At 38.8% G+C, this 17,632-nt stretch overlaps 1 protein-coding gene across 1 annotated transcript; it reads left to right on the top strand.

Moving 5' to 3' along the window:
• Nucleotides 1-5,003: 5,003 nt before the first annotated feature.
• Nucleotides 5,004-11,466, top strand: LOC100891791. The gene is made up of 3 exons (XM_030975891.1): nucleotides 5,004-5,164; nucleotides 9,278-10,537; nucleotides 11,064-11,466. The coding sequence occupies exons 1-3, from the start codon at nucleotides 5,071-5,073 to the stop codon at nucleotides 11,189-11,191; spliced, it is 1,482 nt and encodes a 493-aa protein (XP_030831751.1). The 5' UTR covers nucleotides 5,004-5,070; the 3' UTR covers nucleotides 11,192-11,466.
• The last annotated feature ends 6,166 nt before the right edge of the window (nucleotides 11,467-17,632 follow it).

The raw sequence follows: 17,632 nt of genomic DNA, 5'->3' as shown, positions 1-17,632 counted from the left end.
TATTTTATTGTTGCGGAAATCGGTAAAGTAAGACCGTACCGGGCCTTCACTGGGACACAGAACTGGAAAATGATTGAAACCCTTTTTTCTTTTCTTTTCTTTTCCGTACATTGTATACGCAGGTTCATGCTATTGTCAAGCTCATTTTCAGGGCGATCGTTAAAGTTCCCTGATATAATATTATAACAATTACAAAATATTAAAATCTGCAATTGCAATAAGAATATACACATGCTGTAAAATTGTTTCCTGGAGATTAATACACCGCAGAATCATCAGACGTTAACATTTTAAACGTTAGACTACTTTACCTTGAAATGCGTGCAAAATTACTCGTTAAAATAATGAGCTGTCGTTTACAATATTAATTGAACAGTGTAAAAGGTCCATTTACTTAATACATTGGTAAGATGACTAACTGTTTGATACCTGATATTTCTATTTATTGAGCAGTAGTCAATTTTCTATAAATTTAATGTTGCAATTAATAAGTTATCATTTACTATATTGAAGAAACAAAATCCATAATATGAACTTTTCCATGATTAAGTTTAAATATTTTGGGTAGAGGTTCTTTATTCATTATTTTGTAGGGCGCGGTCCATAACGTTTAACAACGAAATTTTCATTTTCGGAAAGTTATACAGTCATGTTAATACAATGAGACGATCTCAGGGAGACGGAACATTTTTCAAATTAAAAGGGCAATAACTTACCGCTGATGGTTTTCAATTACACTTAGTATATAGCACATAAATATCAGAGAGCGAGTAAAAGAAAACGTATTCTGTGATGATCCTTGATGTATCCACTTAGAGAACTAAATATCGGAATGCTGTGCTCTTGGGTAGAGCAGTATTAAGCAGAAAGGAAGGAATGTGGAGACAAAACTCCATTTTTATCAGATGTTTCTGCATTTATTGAAAAATCAAAATCAAATATTCAAACGACAATCGATTTACATAAAATGTGACTACTGAAAAAAAAAACTTGAAAAGCGTTGGCTAACTTTCATAATTAGCATGAATGCTTGGGTCGATATCAGTCGAGAAGGGGGGGGGGGTGGGGGTGACGCTGTTATAGGAATATATATATAATATTTGAGAATGGACTGTCACGTATATAGATTTTTTCTTCTTCATAAAGCAACTTAATAAAAAGTTGAAAGAAAAGGGGGAAATGCAAGTGTGTGCATATGGGTGTATGCAGGTGAAATAATTGTTCGATTCCTTTTGTCCACGAACTAGGCACCGTTAACTAATGTATACAATGGCAACGGCTGCTGCTGTAAGCTGGTTCATGCAGGTGATACTGCGGGGGAGGCATGGGGCGTGGCGCAGGTGAATGCGTTTGCGTGCCTTGGGGCTCTCTGGGAGCAGACGTGCGTGGGTTCGAACGCATGTTGGAAACAGGATTGTGTCTGGGCTACGGCCATAGAGATAATAACAAGTAGGCCTATATATCTCTATGGCTACGGCCTACATTCTTGTATACACTACTGTAACATAATTATGATTGTTCATGTCTACTGCCTCGCTCGGGTGACCTCGTTCAATGACCTCGTTTAATGACCTCAATATTTTAAAGTGACTATTGTCTCATTTTCTTTGGTTTGCTTGCTGTATTTGCTATTTTTGCTATTTTTGCTTGTTTCACGTTGTATAATCATCTTATGTTAAGGCATCTTGTCCACCGTACCGTCCTCTACCATTACAACTACTTCAACCAACTGTTAATTTTTTTTTTATGGGAACCTATAATCTACAAGCTAAGCTTTTTATTAGGTCCCTCACATTTCACTCTGTATAACCTTCTATTCATTACAATAATAATTTCGACGTCTTTTCAAAGAATTAATTATATAATGTGACACTTTTATAGTATATTTCATATTATTTTCTATTCTTGTCAATTATGTAAATTCTTTTTATTTGTGAAAGGTGAAATCAACTTGAAACTTGAAAAACTTGAAACTTGAAACTTGAAACACACAAACAATAAATTGAATGCAATTGTAAAGACCAATAGTGTTTATGAATATTTGGATATTGGATACTTTTTCATGGAGGCTTTGAATGAATAAAGAGATGCAGAATGTTTAATGCTGTCAGGTAAAGCAATCCAAATATCCGGACCAGGGTATCTTCTCGATTTATAGGCCATAATAATGGAGGTCGGATGAGTGTCGTGTGCGATAAGATCATAAGAAAGTATATTCCTATTATACACAAAATACTTAAAAATGCTAATGGTATGGTATTTATCCGAAATGTATACATTAAGATTGCTCTTTGCCAATTTCTACAGATCTTTATCAAAAGTTGTACTTTGGACTACAGACATACAGTCATAAGGATATCGGGTATTGTATTGTATAAACACAATATACCGGGGGCCCAGGACTCTTATGAAGTAATCCAGATTCTGTGCGTTTTTACAAAGTTTTTTAATTCTTCGATCATCTTTGTCCTCTCAGTATCGCCACTGATCGCGCGAAACTCGAAAATACACCCATCGAGAACAAAAGGCAATAGAAGTACTGGGATTTGTTTTGGAACATTAATTTGGGCAATATTTATCATCCCTGTTGTGCCCCTTGGATCGATGTCCCTTGTAACCAGACAGATTCACATCTCATGGAATACTAGACCTATATGATAGTTTCACAATAAAGTCTTTATCACATCTAAGACTTTTTTTCACTATTACACTGTTGGTCATAATGATGGAATAATGTTTTTTTACCCCAATTCATGGAACGATTTTGACAATTATTTATTCCTAATAGATCTAAATAATAGTATACCTTCTCAAATGTTATTGAATAATAGTTTGCGAGTGTTTGTTTAACATGACTGCTAAATCATGTATGTGCTACTATGCTAATCAACTAGGGGACCTACGTCCTTAAGTCATAACTGACAGTATTGAGGATTTATGCCTCACAAAATACCATTTCATTTCATTGTTGATTTGCAATACGATCCAGCGACATTTATAGGAAGCAATATTTCTTCCAAGCAAGGACTTATGATGATAATGCTTATCTAAGTGGAAACAGTCTTTGTCCACAAATAATAGCGTTACAAAAGTAGCCTGATAGAGCGGTTTCAACTGCATACAATATCCCTATTTCAATGTGGTACACTCAATATGACATGGGATGAGCCAACAACCATTTTTCTATCGGTGTTTATTCGGTTCAGTGAATACAATGGAGGTATAGTCAACAACATTTCATTGTTCTGAAGCCATTTGCTGGTTTGTATCGGTCGTTATTGCAAGTTACGCCATATACAGAAACCAATAGACTCCAACAGAAACCATTAGAGACCAATAGAACTTTTCTAATGGTCTCTATTGGTCTCTATGGGATTTTCGACCTGGGATATTGTAGTCTGTGGTGCATCGTGTTTGTACGCAATATTGTTATTATGTAGCCGTCTCAATTAATTTCTCCGGGGATTTTCTTATTTCATAATTATTTTCAGTGAGCCTTATTTACATCTACCAGTCTATTAATATCTCTTGTCATTATTGGAAAGTGAGCTCAACGAATTCAATGCGTGACATCGAATCTCGCTTTGTGAAGGTCGACCTCACAGTTTTTAACAGAAAGGAGCATCATTGCATCTAGCTATTCTAGTATTCCCACCTGGTATCCAAGTGTCATAATCTATCGGCCTACTTCGAAGTCGACGTCGACTACGAAAGATGATGTCGGGTTTAAAACGATTCTTTTTGCAATGGCGGGTGTCGATGGCCTGGCTCACATGCCTCTTCTTTTCGGGTGTTCATACCGGCTTGCCGGTGATCATCGACGATATCGCAGAAGAGCTTCATACGTCCACGGCCTTAATCGGAATTACGATGGCGGCCTTCGTCGTTCCTTTCGGTATCGCAGGTTAGATTGTATTATATTTTTTTGCCAAACTGTTCCATGATAAAACAGCAATTCATATTATGAACATCCATGTGACGTCTTCTTTCCAACAATGATAAAGGGACCTATATAGCTTGAGTATATTTGAGGACAGTGTACGGACACGCGGGAGGGGGGTGCCTTTTGCTCGAACAGAGGGACGGATCTAGGGGGCTTGGGGGCGCACGTCCCCTTTTTTCCTTCCGAAAAAAAAAACTAAGAAATATTTACATACAATTTCAGTTTACGCATTGAGAAATGCCTCAGAATGGACCATAGAGCATCTTAAGGATCAACATTTTTCAGGGCCCTTTAGTGGGCCACGGACCCCATGCTGTAAAGGCTTTGCACTTTGCGTTCACAATAATTCGTACATGTCATGCCCCTCCATCTTTGAAAAATGCTGGATCCGCCCCTGAAATATATAAACTCTTCACTTTAAATTGTTGACACTTTTTTTTCTAGTGAAAATTTCAGGAATTACATAATTATTCGAGTATATCCCCGGCCCGAAATCGAGACTATTCAGAAATCTCTCTGCCAAAATAATAATGATATTCGGACACTTCGATAGCTAAAGTATAATCATAGCATGAATAAATGGTCGTGGTTATTTTAGCTGACTGCTGAGAAAGCAACCAGACGACCGACGGCTTTAGGTCCTCTCCGAGGGACCTGGTAATGAGGCTTAATGCCTTACCAAAGGGCACTAGCGCATCGCCTTGGGTTTCAAACCCAAGGGGGGGGGGGGCTCAACGAGGGGGGCGGTTGTAGCTCAATTTTTTTCTCAACACCCCCCTACCTTTGAGCAAAAACCTATTTAACTTATTTTGGGCCCCTGGATCCGCCCTGTGTTCCACCACTGGTTGCTGTACGTCGGACAAAAGTATTGCTATATTATAAACACAACAAAAAGTAAGTTTTTGCCGTTCAGAAATCAGTGTTGAGTGGGGAACTTACTTGTATTTTATATGGGAAATATTAAAAATAACAAGAAAGTTAACTAGATATAAAACTTTTTGGAACACCAAAAGTAAGTCAAAAATTTGACTAATTATATATTTTATTTTTTAAAATCCTGTCTCGATCACAATGCAGGTCCTCTGGTGTCATACGCCCTCAACATTGTAGGATGTCGTGTGGTGATCATGATAGGTGGTGTTCTCCTATCTTCAGGGATATTTCTCATGGCGTTCGCACGACATATTGCCTTCATTTGGGTTGGATTCAGTTTGCTTGGAGGTAAACAATAAATTTGGCTGAATTACACACACAGAGGGTGAGAGAGAGAGAGAGAGGGAGAGAACAATAGGTATATAAAAATGACCGCACCAATCTCACTGAACGGCTAATGCTTGCGAACGTAGCAAATTAGGGGTTTCGCCAGGGTTCGTAAAAGGTTGCAAGGGTAGCAAGAAAAATTGCAAGAAAATTTTCCGCAAACTACGGAAGCTTAAAAGTTCCACCGAGATGACGAGATAATTCCTCGTCTTCTCGACTTTTTTGGTCCGAGAAGGCGAAAAGACGTGATCCGGCATCTCGTCTTCTCCGCCTTTTTTGGTCCAAGAAGATGAAAAGGCGAGATTCCAAATCTCGTCTTCTCGACTTCTCAGGTACAAGAAAGTGAGAAGACGAGATTCCGAATCTCGTCTTCACGACTTCTCGGGTACGAGAAGGTGAGAAAGTGAGATTTCAAATCTCGTCTTCACGACTTCTCAGGTATACAAGAGGGTGAGAGGGCGAGATTCCAAATCTCGTCTTCTCGACTTCTCAGGTACAAGAAGGTGAGAAGGCGAGATTCCAAATCTCGTCTACTTGACTTCTCGGCTACAAGAAGGTGAGGAAAGTGAGATTTCAAATCTCGTCTTCTCGACTTCTCAGGTACAAGAAGGTGAGAATGAGAGATTACCAATCTCGTCTTCTCGACTTCTCGAGTACGAAAAGGTGAGAAAGCGAGATTCCAAATCTCGTCTTCTCGACTTTTCAGGTACAAGATGATGAGCAAGGGAGATTCCAAATCGTGTGGATCTACAAAATATATTGCCGTATATATAAATCGAGGCATCCAGAAGCTCTTCAATATCAGCCAATGAAGAGTTTCAAGATTTTCGTTGTTTCCATGAATTATACCTCGCAATGTAAATACAGAGAAAGACATATAGTTTAGTGGTATAGCGTGCGAAATATAAATACTATCGGTTTTTAATATCTGAAATTTATAGAACTCAAACAGTAAAACATATTGGGATTGCATTACCTATTTGTACGCTACCTGACACAAAGACCTTCAAGGTCCGAGAGTGTTCAAGCCCCCTATCCCCCAAACAAAACACAATTTTAAAGTGCCTCCCTCCCCACCCCTCTCCGGGTAATAACTAGGTTCATGGTCCGGTCCAACATATTGTGTTTCCGGTGTTAGGAAAGTTTCAGGAAATCAAGATTGCGGATGAATAAAGGTAGGTATATTAATATTAATATTAATTACATGTAGTATCCCAAATTATGATAATTAATTGAAAAACGAAAATCTTGAAACTCTTCATTGGCTAAAATTGTAGAGCTTCAGGCCTGGGTCCCTGGATATGGCTAAGGCTATATAATATTTGTAGCTACTAAAAAGCTACTTTCTACAAATAAAAAACATTATTGGCGTATAAACAATTACTAGTTTCTAAAAGAGCAATCTCAGTCCTTAAATGGCTATGATCATGGGCCTGCTTGTTCTACTTAATGTCTCAGTGGCGTAGCCTAGATAAGCTCAGTCGGGGCAGGGTTGTGGGGCAATATTTCCCACAAGCTAGGGAACAAATTACGATAGGATTATTATGTGTCTTATGTTTTCCTTTTTTTTTGTCACCACAGGAGCGGGGAAAATATTAGCTAAATTATGGGAATTATGATAATTATCAAAGCTAAAGAAATTAAAATACTTTTAAAAAGACATGGTATGGGGGACGCTACCGTTTGCATAATGCCTTAGGGTCACCGAATCGGGTCTAATTTGGCTTAACATTTGAAAATCAAACTTCCTTACCTATATGGAAAATATATCGTGCAAAATAGTATATTTACGAAATGCTTGAAAATAGTGAATAACTTAAGTCCCTACAACCCCCTCTCTGTCGTTTCCATCCTTGCTGAGGGTTAGAGATGAGATAGATCAATCTCTTGATGGTAACACTGCTACACCCCACTGCACCCCACCCCCGTGTCCCCACCCCCGTGAAACACACACCGGCTACGCCATCTATGAACTACTTGGACGAAAATGTCGGTATTATGTATTTGTACCTAAGGAATTCTGCGGGAAGATGGGTCGCGTACATTTAATGGGGCACGTCTTTTTTGTTTATTTGTTCACAAATGTGTGTTTTCAATATTTTTTTCTACAAATATTCGGGGGCACGTGGCCCCCCCCGCCTACGCCACAGTCGTGGGGGTGTCCCTTATCCATTATCTCGCTATCTTATTATCATTTTGTTTATTACTTAGCCTACTAGTATTTAAACTTATCATGAATAGCGGGGATTCCCCCTAACAAATCACCTTCTCGTACTGTATAGGGCGCCACGGCGAGTTTGGACATCTCGCCTCCCCGCTTTCTCGTCTAAAACAATGCGACTTGGTGAGTTTGTAAAAAACGTCTTCTCACTACATCATACCCGAGAAGACGAGAAGACGAGAATTGGAATCTCACTTTCTCACCTTCTCGTACCCGAGAAGTCGAGAAGACGAGATTTGGAATAACGCTTTCTCACCTTCTCGTACCCGAGAAGTCGAGTAGACGAGATTTGAAATCTCGCTTTCTCACCATCTGGTACCGGAGAAGTCGAGAAGACGAGATTTGGTATCTCGCCTTCTCAACTTCTCGTACCCGAGAAGTGGAGAAGACGAGATTTGGAATCTCGCCTTTTCGCTTTCTTGGACCAAAAACGGCCGAGAAAACGAAATGTCGGATCACGCCTTCTCGCCTTCTCAGACCAGAAAAGTCGAGAAGACGAGGAATTATCTCGTCATCTCGGTGGCACTTTTAAGCTTCCGTAGCAAACAGTTGCAGGCGTTTGCAAAACTGTCGTAAGCTTTGCAAAACAGTTGTAAGCCTATGCAAACGTTATAAGACGGTGTCGCTCTTTGTTATCGCCAGTTGTCTTCGTTTCGCCAATGCTAGCGACCACGTTCCTTTATAAAATCGACACATTGAGTACCAGGAGTTAATAGCAAAAGGTCTCAAACGTTCACAAATAGTGGCAAAGGATCGGTAAATAGGTGCTAATCTTCGCAAAAACTGTCCCTAGCATTTGCTTACAGTCGCTAATAGTCGCCAACTGCCTTTCGCAAACACTTTCGGAAAAATTCGTTCAAAATTAATGTTCCTTTAAGGGCCTATCTCACTGAGCGGCGAATGCTTGCGAACGTAGCGAATTTGGGGTTTCGCCAGAGTTTGTAAAATGTTGTAAAAGGTTGCAAGAAAGATCGCAAACAGTTTTCTTTGTTGTAAACAGTTTTTCTTGTCGCAAAGAAATTTTGAACATGTTCAAAATTTCTTTGCGAATTCATTTTTCCGCAAACAGTTGCAGGCGTTTGCAAAACAGTCGTTAGCGTTTGCAAAACAGTCGTTAGCGTTTGCAAAACAGTCGTAAGCCTTTGCAAACGGTTGTTAAACGGTTTTGCTCTTTGTTTTCGTCAGTTCTCTGTGTTTCGCCAAAGCTAGCGACCACGTTACCATATGGTTCCTTTATAAAATCGACCCATTGAGTACCAGTAGTTAGCAAAAGGTCTCAAACGTTCACAAATAGTGGCAAAGGATTGGCAAATAGTTGCTAATCTTCGCAAAAGTTGTCGCTAACATTTGTTTACAGTCGCTAATAGTCGCCAACTGCCTTTCGCAAACACTTTCGGAGACATTCGCTCAAATGTTGCTAATTGTCGCTAATGCGAATTAGGATTCGCCAACTTTTCTGACGAATGTTGGCGAAAATCAGCGACATTAAGTGAGATAGGCCCTTTAAACGTCACTTAATGTCGCTGATTTTCGCCAACATTCGTCAGAAAAGTTGGCGAATCCAAATTGGCACTGACGTTCGTAAGCATTCGCCGCTCAGTGGGATAGGGCTTTGAGACGTAGTAGCTATGTCTACAAAAGGAAGTTTCGTATACAATGGGCCTGATGCAACTTATCTCGTTGGCTACTGAATTATCTAATTCCCATAGGCTTAACACAGGGACCACCAGGTTCCAGTAAGCAATGGGTTATGCTAGCGTCACGAGCAACATGCACTACTCTCTTTGGTGTCATCAAGAAAGATTGCTATTAATTTGATTAACTATTTGATTTTACGTTTATGCGACGTTTAGGGATTGGAGGGAGTGCTTTGTACACAGCATCTACAGCTACCATTCGACAGCACTACTCTGACCGCCACTACGCCCTAGCTAATGGAGCTGCAATAACTGGCATCCCGATGTCGGTGTTTGTGTTCTCCCCTGTATTCCGGATCCTTGCTTCTGCCTACGGATGGAGAGGGGCTTTGTTAATTGGCTCGGCCATATCGCTCAACACTGTCGTCATTGGCGCACTGATGAAACCCGATGTCGTCAGAAAGCGAGGGCCCTTCGTCGGTGATGAGGACATCAAAGTATGCAAAGTCAATGACCGGGACGACGATAAAGGTGATGTTGGCAAAGGGACTAACAAGCTACTGCTTCGACCATCCCCGTCTGACCATCAAACTACTGCTACCGGTCTGGAGTCTCCAAAATCATATGATCAAGAAAGTTCTGCAGGTGTTGGCAAAGACTGCAATGGATCACTAAACAACCAAAGTTGTTATCCACTAGTACCAGTGGGCATTACAGTCCCATGTGATGATCAAGAGCAACATGGTGATTCGGATGAACATATCGACGAGAATAAGGAGGAGATTCAAAGTCTTGCGACTTTTAATATAGATGGCGACATCCATTCTGGAGTCTCTATCACGGATGAAAAAGAACGTCTTCAATCTACATTTCTTGGAATAGACCATGTTTCTAACTGTAGTCCATCTAGTGTGAATGATATGCGAAATGATGACAAATATCATAGCCTCGAGAGTGTAAGGGTTATTAAATCTACATTTAGAATATCCAATCTTTTCAAGTTTAGCGCCAAACCCTTAACGAGAACAACCAAAGTTTGTCATGTGGCACTCCTTGTCGCCATATTTTTCCTGGCAGCTACCTACATGGTTGGTTCCATTTTCATGGCCCCTGCTGGGACTCACGGAGGACTCTCTCCCATGGAAGCAGCCACAATTCTCTCCGTCTTCGGGGGTTCTCAGGCTGTTGGTCGTTTCTTCAGTGGCATCCTTGTGACGAAGGGTTACGTGAAATCCGCGCATCTCTACATAGTCGCGCAGATATTGATGGTATCAGCCTCTTTGGTCCTCGGACTTCTCATGAGGGTTTACGTGGTCGCCATCTTGGCATCACTGGCGTTCGGAGTGTCTGCCGGGGCTATCATCTCACTCAACATCGTAATGCAGAGGGTGATCGATGACAGTGCGACGTCGATCTCGTTAGGATGGCTAGTATTCGTCGAGGGTTTCGGTGGCCTCTTCGGCAATGTTGCATTAGGTAAGTCATTTCTCCGATTGACAATATTATCAATTTCCTTTGTAGTGATGAGGTTTTCTACACTTTGGTAAGAATATGATGAGAAGCAATAGTATAGCGTGGGTGCAGCCATTCAGGTGTTACGGGGAAGTGCGCCTTCGGCCTTACTTACGACTCGAGGGGGGGGGGGGGGGTCGTGAGATTCGTTGAGGAAACTAGGGGAGGGTGTTTGAGAAGATTATGTCATATTTTCATAGTGCTTTACCCATCTTGTTTGCTTTTCCTGTCGCCCCCTCGCCCTCTCTCTCTCCTTCCTTCTCTTTTTCTCTTTCCTTTTCCATTCGCTTGAAGGAACAGGTGCCTTCGTCACTCCCGTAATGGCTGTTCCTACATTACTGGTTAGAAGCTATTATTAACATTCATAACAAGTCGAGAATCTTTTAAAGGAAACGATACATAATTCTCATTTTTCCTACAGGTTTTTCGTAATGCAATTATTGTTGGTTCGTCCGATAATTCCTTTATATAAACTTTTATTTCTCTGCAGGTTACTTGACTGGTAGCTTTGTGCTCATGTTCGTTCTGGCTGCAGTCCTCACATCACTGTCTGTTGCCCTCAGCGTTATCATCCTTATACTCAAGAAGCGGGAAGCGGTGTCCAACAAAGCAATTTAGAATTTAACCCTATCATATAATACAACTAAACGCATGTGCCATTCAAATTATAACTTATGTAATGTTTTTGTGAATTAAAACAAGTATTGTGTTATTGCCTATAATCGTCTTTATCTGTAGCAATCGTCACCCATATCAAACTAGATTATGCCTATACTTCAATTCTTCATTAATGATTGTACGAAAGTAATTCAGTCATGAAGTGATAGTGGTGGGTATTTTAACTGACAGCTAAGAAAGCAATACAAGCTTGTTAGTAAGCAACCAGAAGACCGACGGCTTATAGGGTCCTCTCCGAGGAACCTGGTAATGAGGATTAATGCCTTACCAAAGGGCACTATATAGCGCATCGACTTGGTTTCGAACCCGAGTCACCGGATAACGAGACCACTGCTCTACCTACTGAGCTATCGCGCCTCGACAACATGTCAGTATCAGTTGTGTATGTGGAGGGGCATGAAGGGGGAGGGGCACGTATCCTCAATTGAATAATGAACAAAAGAATAAAGAAAAGAAAAATGAGGGGGAATAGACAGGGAAAGTGGGATAGGTGACGTGAAAAGATAATTGAAGGACTTCTTCCAGTGACCCTCCTCCTAAGCGCCTAATTAGAAATACTGTCACTAAGCGCTTTACAGATATTAAATTAGCACTTCATCCACAAATTATTAAGACTTATTCTTACCCAATAGTGACATTTTCAAAATATATCATGTTATAATAATGTCTCCGAAAGAAATCTGGTCACCTCCTAAAAGCTGGACTTTGTATCAATTAAGATCAAGATTTCTGCCTCTATATTTAGACATTTATCCAACATATTTTCGCAGGACAATCTGAAATATTTCCACTTTTCTTTCGACAGCTGGAAATCTGTTAAAAGATCATGCCAATCTGTCAAGAACTCTTTTTTCTTCTCGCTTTTAGACTGCAGTATATAACGCTGTTAACACGATTCTGCTCTGTGTAGCTAGTAAATGTCAGTACACGACTTATATTTTGTCCAACTAGGTCAATTTATGTATAATTATAAAAATAGTATGTTGCCATCTGTTTTTCAAGAAATGTTTTTTAAGAATAGCTCAGTTCATAATTACCCAACAAGACATTCGGACGATTTTCATTTATCTCTCTTGCGGACCCTCTTAGCTAAAAAAAACACATTTATATATGATGCTTCATCGATTAATACTTTTAACAAACAAAATGAAATTGTTTTTATTACAATCATATTAACCTCAATGAAGTATATATTGTTGTTCTTGTGTTGTAGTTGTGTTTGTTAAGTACAAGATCATTCTCTACTCGCCGACTAAAAATGTAATTTGATATATTATATTGTGCCTTCCAGGCGCGTACGCAGGATTTTTTCAAGGGGGAGGGTTTTAACATTTTTAAATCGGGCCGAAAATTCCAAAGGGAGGGGGGGGGGGGTTCAACCCCAACCCCCCCCCCCCCCTGCGTACGCGCCTGGTGCCTTCTCATGCTTATTTTCTTTCTAATGCGCATTTCTCTTTCCTCATCTTCTTCTCAACCCCACATGCAGCTCATCATTTTGTATTATTTTCTGTACCCCCGATCTCTCACTTCTTTTTTGGCATTGTCTACTCTTTGTATTATGACCGTTTTCTTCTATCTTTGTCATGTAAAGTACTGTCTTGTTCCGTTCTCGTCTCTGTTGACATCCCCCTTTCCCCCTATTTTGTAGTTCCTTGTGTAGTTACGGACTTGTTAATTTAATTACTCATTATTCCTAAGTATCATTTGAGGTGTTCACACTTGTACAAGCATTGCTTTTTAGTGGACCCCTCTGTTTCCAATATCTATTTCTTCATTTGTTGTAAATGTTTATAATTGAGTAAACTAAAGTAAATTGAATTGATAAATGATAACAACAGCAAATAAAATGAAATCATGGTAGTACCATGATAGTACTGTACAGTGTTATACCATGATAGTACTGTACAGTGTTATACCATGATAGTACTGTACAATGTTATACCATGATAGTACTGTACAGTGTTATACCATGATAGTACTGTACAGTGTTATACCATGATAGTACTGTACAATGTTATACCATGATAGTACTGTACAGTGTTATACCATGATAGTACTGTACAGTGTTATACCATGATAGTACTGTACAATGTTATACCATGATAGTACTGTACAATGTTATACCATGATAGTACTGTACAATGTTATACCATGATAGTACTGTACAGTGTTATACCATGATAGTTCTGTACAATGTTATACCATGATAGTACTGTACAGTGTTATACCATGATAGTACTGTACAGTGTTATACCATGATAGTTCTGTACAGTGTTATACCATGATAGTACTGTACAATGTTATACCATGATAGTACTGTACAATGTTATACCATGATAGTACTGTACAATGTTATACCATGATAGTACTGTACAGTGTTATACCATGATAGTACTGTACAATGTTATACCATGATAGTACTGTACAATGATATACCATGATAGTACTGTACAATGTTATGCAATTAGCATGTAATAGTTATGTCTCTGTTTTGTTTGAATTATATATTCATCTATTTCATCCCTTGTATTTTTTTTATTATTTCACATTACTTTAAGCTATGTTATTTCATTTTGTGTGGATGTTGCCATACATGCAAAGGTAAGGACGGAAGGCCCGAGTGATGCAGTAAACAGTAAAGAGTTTTACTTTACCATTACCCAGGCCACCTTGGCATGTACGGACCACATCCATTATACACTTTCTTTATTTTGAACTATCTTGCTGATTTTCTTTTGCATGTTAAAAAGCCGAATAAATAATGATACTAGTAATAATATTTAAATTTCAAGATGTGTTAGGTCGCATTACGACCGACTAGATTTATTTAAATGAAATCGCTAATCCTGATAGGATTTTAAGCACAATCCCATAATGAAAGAATGAATAAGACCTTTATTAATATGTTACTGCCTTTCATCAGTTCTATAAGACAATTACCCCCTGGACAATTACCCCCGCGGAAAATTACTTATTATCTATTGCTTATACTACTTGAACGAACGTATATCACGCCAGAGAAACAATGATGTATCACAATCATGTTGAAAATGAAATAATTGAAACATTGTCCAACTATTATATTGTTGCGGAAATCGGTAATGTCAGACCGGGCCTTTACCGGAACACAGAACTTTGAAACCCTCTTTTCTTTTCTTTATTTGTACATGTTTTAGGTTCGTATTATTGTGAAACTATAGTTTTCAGAGCAACAAAATCTTAATAAAGTTCTCCAATATAAAAATTTAACATATTATAACCCGCAATTGCTAATGATATACACATTCTGTTAAATTGTTCCGGGAGTTTAATACACCGGCTGAATCATTAGACTTAACATTTTTAAGTAAGACCACTTTATCCGGAAATACGTGCACAGTTGCACACGTGCACAGTGCACTCGGTAATGTCCTTTATTTATGAAATTAGTAAGATGAATTCTTTGATACCTGATTTTTACTTTTTAATGAGCAGTAGTCAATTTTCTATAAATGTTGAAATTAATAAGTTATCAATAACTACATGTATATTGAAGAACACATTTTTGATTCGCCTCCGAAAATTAGGAAATCGCTTCGATTGATATTTCGATCAATGGGGGTGGGGGGGGGGATTTAGTGAGTACATTTTTTTTTTCAGCCATTTTTTGTCACTAACAAACAAAATTGAAGGGGGGGGGGGGGGGGTCAACCACCCTACCCCCCTTCTCTGCGTACGCGCCTGAGAGAACTAAATATTGGAATTCTGTTTCTGTGCTCTTGGGTAGTAGTAAATATTCAAATGACAATAATAGTAATCGATTTACATAAAATGTGACAACTGAAAAAAAATACAAAGATATGATTGAAAACTTGAAAATATGGAGGTAAACCAAAGAATAAAGATTTAATGCAAAGGCCAACTTTCATAAGCATGAATGCTTGAGTCGATATCAGTCGAAAAGGGGAAGGGGGGCAAATGACACTGTTATAGTAGTATGTATTGGAGAATGGACTGTCACCTATAAATTTAAAAAAAAATCAGAAGTATTTAAATACAAATTTGAAAGAAAAGAAAAGAAAAAGAAAATTGCAAGTGTGTGCATAAGCCTTGGTGTATATGGGTGTATGCAGGTGAAGTAAGTGGTCGATTCCTTTTGTTCATGAACTGGTCATCTTAAACTAATGTATACACCCAAACACGACATTCATCCGACCTCCATTAATATGATATTAATGGAGGCCGGATGAGTGTCGTGTACGATAAGAATTTTTATTACTATAATACACAAAATACTTCAAAATTCTAATGGTATAGTATTTATCCAAAATGTATATATAAAGATTGCTCTTTGCTGATTTCTACAGAATGATATAAGGATATTGGGTATAAAATAAACACAATAAATACTACTACACCGAGGCTCTTGTAAAGTATAGTCCAGATTCTGTCCGTTTTTATATAGTTTTTTTTTAATTATTCACGAAATGTCGGTAATGCTGTAGGTCCCCGAAATCGAGAGATACCTGTGGCGGCCGCAGAGAATTCTCGGTGGTCTCAGGGTCACCCTAGAGCCTATCCATCAGGGGCGTAGACAACGGGGGGATGAGGGGGATGCATCCCCCCACCTCACAAGGTGGGGGGGATGGCATGTACAATCATCCCCCCAGGTTTTGGGGAATGATTTTTGCTTACTTAATAAGTCATAATGATGATAATAATAGTAATAATAATAATGATAACAATTATAATATTAATAATAATAATAATAATGATGATAATAATAATCCTCATCATTATTGTAATTGTGTTTATTGTTATTAGCCGCATTCACAATTCAGTTTGTTGTTAAGCTTGCAGCAGCTACATCTTTTCTGTATTGTTAACTATTTATTTATTTTTGTTTTATTTAAGATGCACTTTGTTTTGTATTCATTTAAAGTATGTTGATTGATGCATGAAGACATAAGTTTGAAATGTTTAAAGAAGTTTGTTTCATGTAAAGCGCAGTGTGAACTTACCCTGTCTTGAAATGCGAGATAAAAGGAACCTATTAGTATTAGCATTATTATTTTTATTAGTATTATTTTTTATTTGTATTATTATTGTTGTTATTATTATTATTATTATTATTATTATTATTATTATTATTATTATTATTATTATTATTATTATTATTATTATTACTATTATAAGACTGAGATCAAATAGAAGTAAATAATGCCCCAATTTGAAACGATGCAATGCCGTTATGGTTCCGATTTCTTCACAAACTTACAAAGCAGTATTGTTACTCCATGGATCATAGTGATACTGTTTATGTTTTTTGTATCTGTATGTTAATGAGCCGCCAGCCAATATCAATCTATGGATACTATGCCTGTTTCTTTGAGGTAAAAAAAAAGCATAGTATGTACGTATTCATTATGCTTTATAATGAACAGACATATTGTTCAAAGTTTAATCGTTATTTGTTTGTTGTTTATGTGTTCTATTCACAAATGGCCACAGAGGCTGTTTTCATTCATAACCACTTACCCCTATCAAGACAACAAAGACTATACCTGCGTGTACACAGTTGACATTGTTTTTTTTTCTGAAGAGGTGTAACAGCAAAATTCACAGAGATAAATAAATACGTAGTGTGGTTCAATATGCAATACTATGTGTCAGTCCATTCTGTATTCGTATGCCACGGTGTGTAGATCTTGTCGATGCATGTCTGTCCATTCAAGGCGTAGTATGTGTGTGTGTTATTTTACCTCATTAAGTATGCATCAGATTGCACGATTTCAAGTTCAAAATTGCAAAAGCTCCCTACCGTGGGAGGGGGGACACCCCCCTCCAACACCCTCCCCCCGCTCGGTCGCTTCGCTCCCTCGCTCGGGCGCTTCGCGCCCTCACTAGCGTTGGCAGCCCAGTCATCCCCCCAGGTGTACGAACCTGTCTACGCCACTGCTATCCATATACCTTTACTGGCCGTACGGGTCGCCATGGAGTCATAGCGCAGAGTTATAGCTTTTTTCAAGACCGTCCGTAGCCCTGTCGTAGAGTGGTTTCACCGCGACAGTTCGTCGGGTACGGCGGCCTTGCGGCTACTTTGCGTCTGTCTTGGTATTTGTCAAAATATGTACGGCCGCAGCAGGTTTTCTGTCTCCACAAATTCAAAATACCCCTGCGGCTATCCTAACATATTATGTGACTGCTTCCAATTGTGACCGTGGCAATGCTGCGGCGGCCCTATAATTGCTATTGGCCGTAGTAATAATAATTATAATAAAACAAACTGAACTGAACTAGATATTTTACACCCCACGGCCGACGCGGCAAATGTGACCTATAGGCAAAAGTACCTGGGTATTTGGAAGCATTAACACAAATTATATCGTTTCTTTATCATTA

This window comes from Strongylocentrotus purpuratus, unplaced genomic scaffold (genome assembly GCF_000002235.5).
Source record: "Strongylocentrotus purpuratus isolate Spur 01 unplaced genomic scaffold, Spur_5.0 spur5_scaffold_8, whole genome shotgun sequence".
In the NCBI taxonomy this organism is placed as follows: Eukaryota; Metazoa; Echinodermata; class Echinoidea; order Camarodonta; family Strongylocentrotidae; genus Strongylocentrotus; species Strongylocentrotus purpuratus.
The sequence above is the reverse complement of the archived record's forward strand: the minus strand, read 5'-3'. Positions and strand labels throughout refer to the sequence as shown.